The sequence below is a fragment of the Danio aesculapii genome, chromosome 25 (genome assembly GCF_903798145.1).
Source record: "Danio aesculapii chromosome 25, fDanAes4.1, whole genome shotgun sequence".
Taxonomy (NCBI): domain Eukaryota; kingdom Metazoa; phylum Chordata; class Actinopteri; order Cypriniformes; family Danionidae; genus Danio; species Danio aesculapii.
In genome coordinates, this window is record NC_079459.1 from 23,557,826 (window position 1) to 23,571,390 (window position 13,565).

General features: G+C 33.3%; 1 protein-coding gene across 1 annotated transcript in view; it reads left to right on the top strand.

The window, feature by feature from the left end:
• Nucleotides 1-666: 666 nt before the first annotated feature.
• mapk8ip1a (mitogen-activated protein kinase 8 interacting protein 1a) overlaps nucleotides 667-13,565 on the top strand; it is a 41,684-nt gene continuing 28,785 nt past the window's right edge. Inside the window, exons 1-3 of the mRNA XM_056452273.1 lie at nucleotides 667-878; nucleotides 3,420-3,525; nucleotides 11,422-11,724. Coding sequence (XP_056308248.1) covers nucleotides 808-878; nucleotides 3,420-3,525; nucleotides 11,422-11,724 — 480 coding nt within the window. The 5' untranslated portion in view covers nucleotides 667-807. The remainder of the gene's footprint in view (nucleotides 879-3,419; nucleotides 3,526-11,421; nucleotides 11,725-13,565) is intronic.

Sequence of the window (13,565 nt, forward strand, 5' to 3'; positions counted from 1 at the left end):
TACACTGAATCAAATGATGTCTTCAAAATAGTTGCAAATCATTTATATGAGTTGAATTAAAACAAACAAATTAAATTTAGTAATGTTCAACTTAATTTGTTTGTTTAAATTCAGCCCAAATAAGCTGTTTACAGCCACTTAACTTAAAAAAAAGAGTAAATCCAAGGAATAGTTGGATTTAGTATTTTGAACAAGCAAAAAAATCATCTTTTTTTTTTGACTATGATAAATTTCTGTCATTTTTTTAAAATTAATTTATTTGTTTTTGTTGATTTTTGTTATTGTTTTTCCCCCTTTGGTCTATCTGCAACCACCCATTTTAAGGTAACTCCCCACATTCTTAGACATTAGCTAAAATGCTTGAACACCTCGATCTAAGTAACACCATTTCTCAGCAGTTCCTGATGAACTTTTAATCAACCAGCGTACATTTCACGCATCAGCCTTCCAAATATTTTCATCCGTTATCAATGCCATCGATTCCCAGCAGGCATCTCTCTCGGCCTGCACTTGTGTGGAGGTGGCAACTTGAGCCGCATTGATCTGGACTATCAATCACGAGGATGGCAGACCCTTTTAGAAGAGACTACGCCTCTCTCGTCTTCTCTCTCTTCCTCTCTCTCCCCTTCAGTGACTTTAATGGCTCCACTGAAGGACACAGAGTAGAGCAGAGCACAACTGTGGACGTCCCGTGGCTGATGAAACTCCTCCGGTAAATTTTGGCGAGCCGGACAGGAGAGGCTGAAGTGGCGAAAATAGATTTAGCCTCCCAGGAAGGGTCTTGTGGCACCCCGCCCTGCCCCGCAGATGGTGCTCAGCCTGGCCATGGACTCCAGAGAGGAATGGGACGGCTGGATGGAGGAGCAGTGGGAGAAATGGTACAGTAGACATGCGGCCTTAAGGCGAGACACTGCAAGCAAAGCACTGTTGTTTTATGTACCTCTTTTAAAAATGTTGGTCTTTATTTCAATGGTTTTTTTTCGGTTTAATGGAAAGAAAATCTTCAATGTGCACTTTAAAGTCTTTCTTTGGTCGCGGTTTATCAAATTGTGGCTGTAGATTTCAATTATGATTGAAGGCTGTTTGATTGAAGGTTTTTGAAGGCTGTTGTCTTAAAATGATATTTTCTTGTGCACAGAGACATGATATTTCCATTTCAGCATCACTTAAACACACCAGACGTCTCAGTTTTATTCATATCTATATTCCGAAGGGTTTTTTTTATTCAGAGGGTTTGTTCATACATGTTTTGATTATTGTTATTGAAGTTATTGTTAATCTGGCTGCTTTTCTGAATGATTTTCCTCAGAATTGACCTTTTACTCGTTTATTTTTAAAGCTATACCTGACCTCATCAGGTTTTTGTGCTCGAGATGTTTACCAATTAGTGCAAATCTAATAAAATAATGTTACATTTGCATATTCAAGCATTTTAGAAAACCTGAAATACAAAATAATTTCAATTACAGCATCACATATATAGTGGTAACTATTAGGTCTTTCTTTTTATTCTATATTCACATGCAGTGTTTTTGCCTTAACTGACCTTGGATCAGCTTCTAAATGAGCTGAGATGTTGGTTTGGTGGAGAGCTGAGTGATATGGAGGTTTTTAATCTAAAATTAGACTTGCTTTGAGTTTTTTTTTTGTGGCACAAATAAAGGTGTTTGTGGTTATGTTCAATCGCTTGACTGATTTTGTTACATGAGATAAACCGTAAAATGTGGACAGCTGGGCTATTTACAGGAAGTACTGTGAATTAAGTGCTTTTAGAGCTGAATTTATCAGAATACGGATTTACAAAAAGTGTTAGGTAGATTGATGTTGCTAGATATGGTAATAATAAATATGGTTTTTCAATGAGCCATTTTTTTTCTCCATACAATAATTGTATATTAATGGTTCTGTTTTATTACACTGTTTTTTTTACTCCATTTAGTTTTACATGTTGTTGTTTTTGTTGTTGTTATAGGGGATAAAAAACCTTCTAGTTCTAGTTCACCTTAAATGTTTATTATTATTATTATAATTAGTATTACTATATTAGAAATTGATTAAAAATGAATGTAAATACTAATCGACAAAACTGTGCAAATGTAACCTCAAATAATAACAAACATATTCATATAATTTACTTTATTTCCTATTTTTTGTTCATGTTTTTATACAATAATTGTATATTAGTGGTTGTTTTATTACACATTTTGTTTCTTTTTGTTTTCACATGTTGTTGATATTATAGTGATTAACAAACTTTCTAGAAGTTCGCCTTAAAATGTTTATTGTTATTATTATAGTTTTGTTAGAAATTAATAAAAATTTATCTAAGTACTAATTGACAAAAATGTGCAAATGTAACAGCAAATAATAAGCGTATTCATTTTATTCATAATCTTAAGTCATGTTTTTATGTATACAATAATTGTTTCTTTTAATAAACTATTTTTAAATGTCAGTTATATTAAAGCCCCTTTGAATTTGTTTTTTCTTTTTTTAAATATTTCCCAAATGTTGTTTAACAGAGCAAGGAACTTTTCACAGTATGTCTGATATTTTGTCTTCTGGAGAAAGTCTTATTTGTTTTGTTTTGGCTGGAATAAAAGCAGTTTTTACTTTTTTTTTTTTTAAATGTTAAGGTCAAAATTATTAGTCCTTTTAAGCTATATATTTTTGATAGTCTACAGAACAAACCATCGCTATACAATAACTTACATAATTACCCTAACCTGCCTAGTTAACCCAATTAACCTAGTTAAGCATTTAAATGTCATTTTAAGCTGTATAGAAATGTTTTTAAAAATATCTAGTAAAATGTTATATGCTGTCATCATGGCAAAGATAAAATAAATCCGTTATTAGAAATGAGTTATTAAAACTATGTTTAGAAATATGTTGAAAAAATCTCTGTTAAACAGGAATTGGGGGAAAAAATAAACGGGCGCTAATAATTCTGATTTCAACTGTATATTAGAATAACATTAGAAATTGAAAGGAAATCAATGCAAAAACTAATGACAAAAATGTTTGCATTTAACTTTTTATCAAATAATTAATATATAAATAGATAGATAGATGATTCCATGCAGGTCTCATGTCTATAAATATAAATATACATTTATTCATTCATACATTAATTTATTAAATTCTTCTCAAGTTTTTATACATTATCGTGTTGTCTGAAAACATTCTCCAAATGACAGTTTGAAAGAAGTGACAGTAATTTACTGGCTAAAACAATGCGTTTTATTCAAACACACATTTAGGAAAAACGAGGGTTTTTGCGTTTACAAAGTAGTCCTGAAGTTATAATCAGTCGTGTGTGTGTGTCTAGTGGTAGTCTGGTGGAAGTGTGTGTAGTGTCTAGTGATAGTCTCGTGGAAGTATGACCGTGACGTAGTGTGTGTGTTGGCGCTCTTTAGGTTGACTCATGACATCAGTCTGGATGAATATGAGGATGATGATCTGTCTGAAGTGACTGAAATCACGGATGAAAACGGAATTACACTCGGCCACCTCGACATTCAAGTAAGTCAAATACAACCAATTCACGAGTCGCATCATTAAGAACAGTGAGGTAAACTTTATACCTCAAAAACGATAGGCCTATTTTTTATTTATCATTTAATTTTAATTAATTTTTTTATTTGGTTACTCATACACTATATTTGCCTTTTAGTGTTAAATAAATTTAATAATATATATTTATAGCTTATATTTTTTCTGTTTACTTTTAATTACTTTTATCCTGGAGTTTATCGGTTGCTGTAGTATTGTAGTATTATTACAAATTAGATGAGTTATGTTTAATGACAAACTTTTCAATATTGACTTGACAAAGCCTGCTTTAAGTTTAAAATAGGCTAACTTTGAAAAGTTTTAATGAAATAAAGTCAGTAATGTTTTATCTTTTTAAAATTTTTCTAGTAGTTAGCACATGGCTAACGTAGGCTAATTGATAAGTTGCTGACATGTTTTGTAACATTAAAAGTTGTAAACATGTTTATCTTTTTGCTAACACGAATTAACATGTTAAAATGGTTTGACGTGTTTAACGTCATATTAAGGTTGTCAGCATAGTTAGCACATTAGCAGCATGGTTGAAAGTTGCTAGTATGTTTTAATGTTAATTTAAGCATGTTTGTAAAGTGACATTTCAAACATGCAGACATTAACATTTTGCTAGCTTGAATTAATATTTGCTATACTGTTAACATGTCATTGCTAATATGTTAACAAATAATAATGCTGCTATAACACTTCAAAACTATGCTAACATTAATAAGGTTAACATTGTAACACATCTAACACGTTTAGCTATTATTAGCATGTTTTCAATGTTATCTACTGTATATTAAATGTCTTTAACACTTTGATACCGTGTTTAGCATGATGTTGGGATGAATTGCGAAGTGGCATTAATTAACATTTTATTCAACATACTTTAAAATGTGTTATATTTAAACATGTTAGCATGGTTTGGCATCATACTAACAACTTGCTAACATGTTTTGGCATTGGCTAACATTAGACTAGCATCGATTTATTTTTCCTATGCTGAAAGACAAGTTATTTGCTAATACCTTGACTAGCATTTTGATATCATTTAAAAACTGTGCTAACATAAAATAATATTGTTAACATTTTAACACATGGCTATTGACTAACATTTTTAGCTATTGTTAGCGTGTTATGACAATGTTTTAAATTAAGTTAACTTGCTAATACGTAATGGCGCAGTGGGTAGCGCTGTCACCTCACAGCAAGAAGGTCGCTGGTTCGAGTCTTGGCTGGGTCAGTTGGCATTTCTGTGTGGAGTTTGCATGTTCTCCCCATGTTCGCGTGGGTTTCCTCCTGGTGCCCTGGTTTCCCCACAAGTCCAAAGGCATTCGGTATAGGTGAATTGAATAAGCTAAATTGTCTGTTGTGTGTGTGTGAATGAGAGTATATGGGTGTTTCCCAGTGATGGGTTGCAGTTGGAAGGGCAACCGCTGTGTAAACATATGCTGAATAAGTTGGCGGTTCATTCCGCGGTGGCGACCCCTGATTAATAATTGGATTAAGCTGAAAAGAAAATGAATGAATGAACATGTTGATACCTTATTTAGCATTAATTACCAAGTTGTATTAGTTAACCTTAATTAACATACTTTAAATTGTTATGTTTTAACACATTTGCATCTATCTAACCTCCTTTAACATGTTTTACTATGTTACAATTTAACATGTTAGGATGTCATAGTCTTTGTTAAGCCAACGTAATTATTTCCATTCTGATTCATATTATAAACAAATGGTCAAATTGGTTTACGTCTGTGTTTTCTATGCAAATTTCAGTTTGAAAGATAATTAGTAATCAGTGTTTTGGTCTCTAGTCTGGTTTGTAGTGTCGGGGTTACCATGATTTCGGGAAGTGTGCCAAAGCACCACCTGTACAAGCCTTTAAGAGTTAATCAACATCTGCTCTGATCCTGTAGCTAATCTCCAGTAGGCTGATGAACTCACGGCTCACTGCTATATCTGACCGAGCGCATCAGGAGTCAGAACTTATTCAGATTTATTGCTACTTTTGATTTATTGTGTTTTGATTTAAGTTGAACGGTACTCTACTTATATCTTAATAACAGTTATACTACAGTAGCATTCAAGCTTATTTCTGGGTCAGGATTAAAAAATAAATTAAATAAATGCAGGGATGCATTACATTGATAAAACGTGACAGTATATCTAAAAATCATACAAAAATCATGAATATATTTAAATATAAAACAAACTATTTATTAAATTTATTAAAATTATTGGAATAATATTTTGCAATATTATAGTTTTTGGCAGTTTTATCTTTAAAATTCAACCTTTCAAAAGAGACTTATTTAAAAAAAAACATTCAAAATGATCTTACTCTTTAAAACATTTTTAATGGAAGTACATAGAAATCTGTAATTTTTAATCATATTTCACAATATTGCCATTTTACAGTATTTTTGATCAAATTCAGGCTTAGTGGACTTATTCAATATCCATAATCATTTAAATCCAATTTATAAATTCAAGATTTTTTCTTATTAAGATGTTAATTACCATGAGCTTTTAACTAATACAAAAGAACAGCTTGAACATTCAGCAAAATATGTTCTTTTGTGTTCTATAAAAAACGAAGTCATACAAGTTTAAAATAACATAACGATGAATCAGTAACCAAGTCACTTTTGCAATGACATCCCTTTTATGACATCTCTAATGTTCCCTGTGAATTAAAGGTAATTAAAATATCAAAGGTTGTCAGTAAACTATGTACTTACTGTTAGACTACATTGATCACAGTTATCTTAATTCAGAAACAGCAGTACATCAGCAGTAAATTGTGGATGTGTGGTTTAGATCTCTCCACCCTAAAATCAAACAGTCACTTATTTTCCATAAGGCACAGTCAGTCATACGCTCTCGGACTGAATGAGGCGAGCTGTTTACCCCACAGCAAAAATAGATTTCTAGGTCAAAGACACATCATTAGCTTCCGTGTACTGCGGTCTGAATATGTGTAGAGATTATTTCCGAATTCATATGAATTTGAATGAGCTTGAGGTCACCGGAGGCTTTCGTGTTCATAGTCAATTAGCATAGCAGTCAATTAGCATGAGACGTTAACAACACTGAGGGGGGATGTCAAGGCTGGCCACATCTGACTGTTTCTCATGTATGTCATTGTATAACCAATTAAATTGAAAGAAAAAGCCATCATTTATGGCTGCGCTACATTTTTATGAAGCAATTAGCATTATAACGTTTATGCTATGATTTAGCATTACTAAGAATAAAGTCATTGTCATCATCTAAAAAAAAGAGGATAAAATATGTACGATTTAACAACCTTTTTATGCTATAATTAGCATAATTACGTTTATGCTAAGATAGGTAGTTTAGCTTAACTGAATATAAATTCTCTATCAAAGCCAATCACATCTAACTGTTTATCATGTATTTCATAATTCAGCCACTTAAATCATTTAAGACTTCACAATCTTTTCATGCAACGATTAGCATTATAACATTTATGCTAATATTTGGCGTTATTAGCCTATACATAAATGTTCTTTGTCAAATACAGTTACATTTAACTTGTATTGGATATTATTGTCTAGCCATCTAAACTCAAACAAAAATCCTTTATAATTTCACAACCTTTTTATGCAATAATTTTCATAATTACGTTAATACTAAGATAGCTAGGTCGTTTAGCTTATGAAATATAAATTCTCTCCATTAAAGCCACTCACATCTGACTGTTTATCTTTCACCATTCAGCCACTTAAACAAAGTACCATGGTTTCCGCTACATTCATTCTTCCATGGCGGGGCGCCACGCCAAAATTGATCCCGCCACGGCTACATTACAGCTTTTCATTCAAAACATTCAGTCGTGTTTTTTAATAGCGGGCGATAATCTCACCAAAGCGTATTAAAAGGTAAGTGAATTATAACAACGCAAACTTTTCTGTAACCATAGTAGTGCTTTGTTTAACCCTATAAGGTTACGTGCTGACTGACTGGCTGACTTGACAGTGCGTGAGGCCAGCAAACACGACGAATAGCCGTTTCACTTTACTTCAGGACGCATTAATACCGCTCTGGAGGTCTATTGGAGATATTCATAAATATTCCTAGCAAATCTTATAAATGTTGGAGATATACTTATGACATAAATGCACTAAATCGCACTTCAGCAGCGTGTATTTGAGAGCCCACAAGATCTGCGCTTGAGCGGCGTATTTTTGAGGGGCGTGCAAGAAGTTTTGTGCACGAGCAGAGGAAATCGGCGCACAAGCAAAGAGATTCGCGTGCTCGTAGGCTATTACATAAATGCGATCTTGAATTGTAATACTGCACTCACGACATTTGTCATTGAAATAACGCCACAGGTAGTTGGTCGATCTGTGTAAAAAAGGCCTGCCGCCACAGCTGGAAAAAATCCTAGAGGAAACACTACTTTATCTAAGAATTCACAATCCTTTCATGCAACAATTAGCATTATAACGTTTATTCTAAAGTTTGGCATTATTAGCCTATACATAAATGTTAAATGTCAAATCTAGTCACATCTGACTTGTCATGGATATTGTTGTATAGCTGTCTGAACTCAAACAAAAATCCTTTATGATTTCCCAAATGTTCTTATGCAACAGCTAACATTATAACATGTTTACTCTTTCGCGCAGTTTAGCTTAAAAGGATTGTTCACCCAAAAAAACTAAATTACTCACTATTTATAAACCCCCAACTGGTTCTAAACCATTTTAAGTTTCTTTCTTCTGTTGAACACAAAAGAAGATATTTTGAAAAACGAAAATGCTAACAACCTGTGACTTCCATAGTAGGAAAAACAAATACTATAGACGTCAATGGTTACAGGTTTATAGATTTCTTCAAAATATTTTCTTTTGTATTCAACACAAGAATGAAAGAAAGTCCAAAGCCGCTTACAAATAAATTTATCATGGATATCATTTTGATTTTGATTAGCATAATTACGTTTATTCTAAGATAGCTAGGTAGCTTAGCTTAATTGAATATAAATTCTCTCAATCAAAGCCAATCACATCTGACAGTGTCTTGTGTATTTCATCATTTAGCCACTTAAACAAAAATACTTTATGTAAGAATTCACTGTCTTATCACGCAAAGATTAGCATTATAACGTTTATGCTAATACGTAGCATAATTAGCCTATACATAAATGTACAAATACTATTGAAGTTAATGGTTACAGGTTTATAGCTTTCTTCAAATGACTTTTTTTGTATGTTGAACAGAAGATTGCAAGACAAACTGGTTTTGAACAAGTAAAGTGTGAATAAATAACTTCAGGATTTTTGTTTTTCAGTAAACTATGCCTTAAACTGAGTATAAATTCTCTATATGTCAGATCCAGCTGCATCTGGCTGTTTATTTACAAATACATTTAGTCATCTAGCAGACGCTTTTGTCCAAAGCGACTTAAAAATTACATTTATCATAGATATTATGGTCTTAATTATACCAAAATCACAGTATTGTAAATTCACAAACATTTTTTATGCAATAATTAGCATTATTACATCCATGCTAAGATATGGTAATTTAGCGTAATTGGCTCTGACACTGAGAAAATGAATAGCACCTCCCTATTAATCATAGACATTATCATTTAGCCACTTAAAAATGATGATACTTTCTTATCATACATATTATAGTCTAACCAAAATGGAGAAAGAAACCCTGCATTTGTCTTTTTGTGCCAAAATTAGCATTAGAACACAAGTGTTTATGCTAAGAAATGCAAATATTTAAGGCAATATGGCAGTTAAACAGAACAATACATTTCCATCTGAATTTTCATCATAGATTTCACTAATAAATCCTGCATTTTAGGGCTGCATGTTATTGAAAAAATCTGACATAGTGATATTTTATTTTTCTGTGATATTTCTATATGAATATTATTTCACAAGATGGCTTGAATAGCTCTATTTAGGGAAAAATGTCATTTATATTGATTGGGGAGATTCTGTAAGGGTGTGGATCATGTATAAAAAATAATAAACAAATTGCAAGCAAGAAAAATGACCATAGAGCAAAGAAAATAAGTGAAGTAAACAGTGCTTCATGGTTTTGCAGAGAGTCAGTCAATATTTAGGAACACAAATGAAATAAAATCAAATAAATCTGTATAGTCTTCATTGTACTAATAATTCAGTACAATTATTCTTCATTGAAGTTATAAATGTTGCGCATTATTGTGCCGAATGCTTTACACAATGCTTTGCCTTAAAAACACATGCAAATCATGTGGTTAAATGACTCCACAAATCTCATGTATTCTCAATTGTTGATCAACTATAATCTCAACTCAACATTGCATATTTTGTGATGTGACTATTGCGGACACACATTGCGATATCGATACTGAGAGGATATATTGTGCAGCCCTACCGCATTCATTCATTTATTTTCCTTCGGCTTAGTCCCTTTATTCATCAGGGGTCACCACAGCGGAATGAACTGCTAATATCCAGCATGTGTTTTACGCAGCGGATGCCCTTTCAGCTGCAACCCAGTACTGGGAAGCATCCATACAGTCTCACATGCACACACATACACATTGGCCAATTTAGTTTATTCAATTCACCTATAGTGCATGTCTTTGAACTTGTGGGGGAACCGGAGCACCCAGAGGAAACCCACGTGAACATGGAGAGAACATGCAAACTCCACACAGAAATTCCAACTGACCCAGCCGGGATTCAAACCAGAGAGCTTCTTGCTGTGAGACGACAGTCCTAGCCACTTAGCCACCGTGCCACCCCTATTTAACATTTTGTTATGCTATAATTAGCATTTTAACATCCGTGTTTATACCAAGCTTTTAAAAATGGAGAGTAATTGGGCATAATTGAACATGCTATAATTCCTAAAATAATCATCAGTCTAACCATTAAGAAATCTCTCTTAAGATGTCAACCGTTTAATCTGATAATGAACATTTTCACATACAGTTATTAGCTCTCCTGAGATTTATTATTACTATTTGTTTTTTCAAAAATTTCCAAATAATGTTTAAAAGATCAAAGAAATTTTTACAGTATTTCCTATAATATTTTTTCTTCTGGAGAAAGTTTTATTTGATTGATTTTAGCTAGAATAGAAGCAGTTTTTCATTTTTTTAACGTCAGTATTATTAGCCCCCTTAAACAATATTTGTTGTGATTGTCTACAGAACAAACCATTTTTAAACACTGACCTGCCTCATTACCCTAACTTGCCTGATTAACCTAATTGCGTCTTTAAATGACACCTTAAGCTGAATACTAGTATCCTGAAAAAATATCTAGTAAAGTATTATGTACTGAAATCATGGCAAAGATTATTATTAATTATTTATTAAAACTATTATGTTTAGAAACGTGTTGGAAAAAAATCTTCTTTCTGTTAAACAGAAATTGGTGGAAAAATTATACAGGGAGACTAATAACTCAGGAGGACTAATAATTCTGACTTCAACTGTAAGTTTTTATGCCAAAATAAAAGTGTGATCAATAGAATGAAGCAGATTATCATAATTGAGCATGTCAAAGTGATTCATCCTCCTCTAACCACTTTTCATTTACAATTCCCTAACATTTTAATCCTGCAATTAGCATCACAACACCAAAACGGTCTGTTATTATATTTGAGCATGCTATAAATCCCCCTGTAAATCCTGCGTGTCATGTCAGGGTGTGTTTATTTGACTCTTGTCGTCTGTGTGTGACACGCCTCATTGTTCTCTGGGATTGAATTAGCTTTTCCTCGCAGCTGAGGGAGAGCCACAGGCTGGTGATGTCACCGCAGCACTCTGATTGGGCGCCCTTGCCTGACTGCAGCTCCTCTGCTTTCTGCTCTCTTCAGGATCACATGACGCGGCCGGCCAATGGCGCGGCGAGGAGCGGCCGGAGGAGGGAGGCGGTGGAGCTGCAGGCTGAGATGCTCCACTTGGACCTGATTGATGCAGAGGGAGGAATTCAGGAAGAAGAGCGGGACGACAGGCGGCCTTTTGATGCCATCGATGACAACCATAAGGAGGAGCGGGGCGCAGGGCCGCCTGTCATTCTGCCACAGCTGAAAACACTCACTCCTGCTGACGATATGGATACTTACCGGCCTAAAAGACCGACCACCCTCAATCTGTTCCCCCAAGTGCCAAGGACCCAGGTGAGGCGGATGCTTTGGCTTGATGTTTTAAGGCGGATGGATGATATTAGTCATTCTTTTTCGAAGGAATCTGGTTATTAGAATAATTCAGAATGCTGAGGAATTGGGTGTGTGTTTGGTGGATATGCAAATTTTTTTATACTCTCGACTGGTGATGCTGATGACGTTTGGGTTTGTGGCCCACCTGCTATGAATCACTGTTGTCCGCCCTCGGTGTGTAATGTAATCTGGCAGGAAAAAGCCCGAGTGGATCATTAATGTTGACCTGTGAGGGTCAAACAGCAGGGGGCGGCATTTTAATGGGCCAGTTTGAGCAAAATATAACGAGGTGGGAGTAAAAACAAACATTTTTGGGGGGAATGTTGGTTGTGTTTTTATAAATGTGTGTGGAATAGACTGAGGTTTTTGGGCTAACTTGTTGATTTTTAGTTTTGTTTATGCCAGAGGTGGATGGTGTTATACTTATAGATCAGTGGGTATTTCTTGGCTGCTTAAAACAGGTTAACATTTGCATTACATTAACATTATTGATCTAAAAAAATACACTGAGCCTTTGTGGCGACGTGTCTAAATAGAAAAATAGAAATGTAATCATCTTGATGAAAAGCATCCATATTTCAGCAAAAATATCATGATGATCAGAATTATAGCAAAAAATATGATGATATTAGAATATTTTTTAGGAATACTAAGAATTTTAGCCAAAATATGATATCAGGATGTTAATAAAAATATTTTTATATCGAAATTAGAGGGTAAATTACTGTATTAAAAATATTTATTTACTATGCTCAGTATATATGAAGACACCCCTTACAAATTTCTAACTTAAATTAATGTTTTCTATAGGATGCTTTAGGGCTGGGCGATATGGCAAAAATGTAATCTTGATAATTATTTTCCATATTGAATGATAACAATATGTATTTCAATATGAGTTAATGCTTCCAGATTTAAAAGAGTATCCCAACAATGACCGAAGCCACAAAAATTTGAGGGTCCATTAAATGGCATAACATATTTTCGGCTGGTAAGTTTTCGGTGATCGAAAATTCGGTACATCTCTAATATCAATATATTTTTATATTCCCATTGTTGCACATTTCTGATGTGTGATTGGATCTTAGATCAATATAGAGTAAAAATATGCAGTGCTTATCATTGTTATTGACATACATTTCATTGCAATTCAATATAATATTGTTTATCGATATTATCATTTATATAAATGAGTGCACCCAAATGTATATGTTAGGGGAAAATAAAAAATAAAAATGTAAAAAGAGCAAAAATCATGAGAAACAAAAAAATAAATAAAATTTAGTTGAAACAATTTTTTTTCTATTTTTTTAGTATTATCTTGCGATTTCTAAAGATGTTTGGTGACTAAAATGTTATTTTATTATATATATATGTATATATCCATTATTAATCTGTTTTGTTCAAATGCAGCTAAATACATTACCTATATTCACTAAGAAATTAATAACAAATTGGGGTGTTTGTACTCATTTATGCTGAGCACTGTACCTTTTTCTGAACTGTATCAAAAATATATTTAAAATAGAGGCAAAATAGAGTTATATAAAATTTTTGCACAAGTATTGCATTGATGATCAAACTTTTGCGAACATATAAGATGATATCAGAATGTTTGTGAGTAAGTGATGATATCCAGGGTTCTAGGATTTAGGCCTAGCTTGTTGATGTATTATTGTATTCAAAGGGGCTTTTTTACTCTAGAGAGTGATTCTTGGCTAAGACATTTGCATTATATTTACATTATTGATCAGGAAAAAAGAAAACATTGAGTTTTTGTGACAAAATGACTAAAATAGACA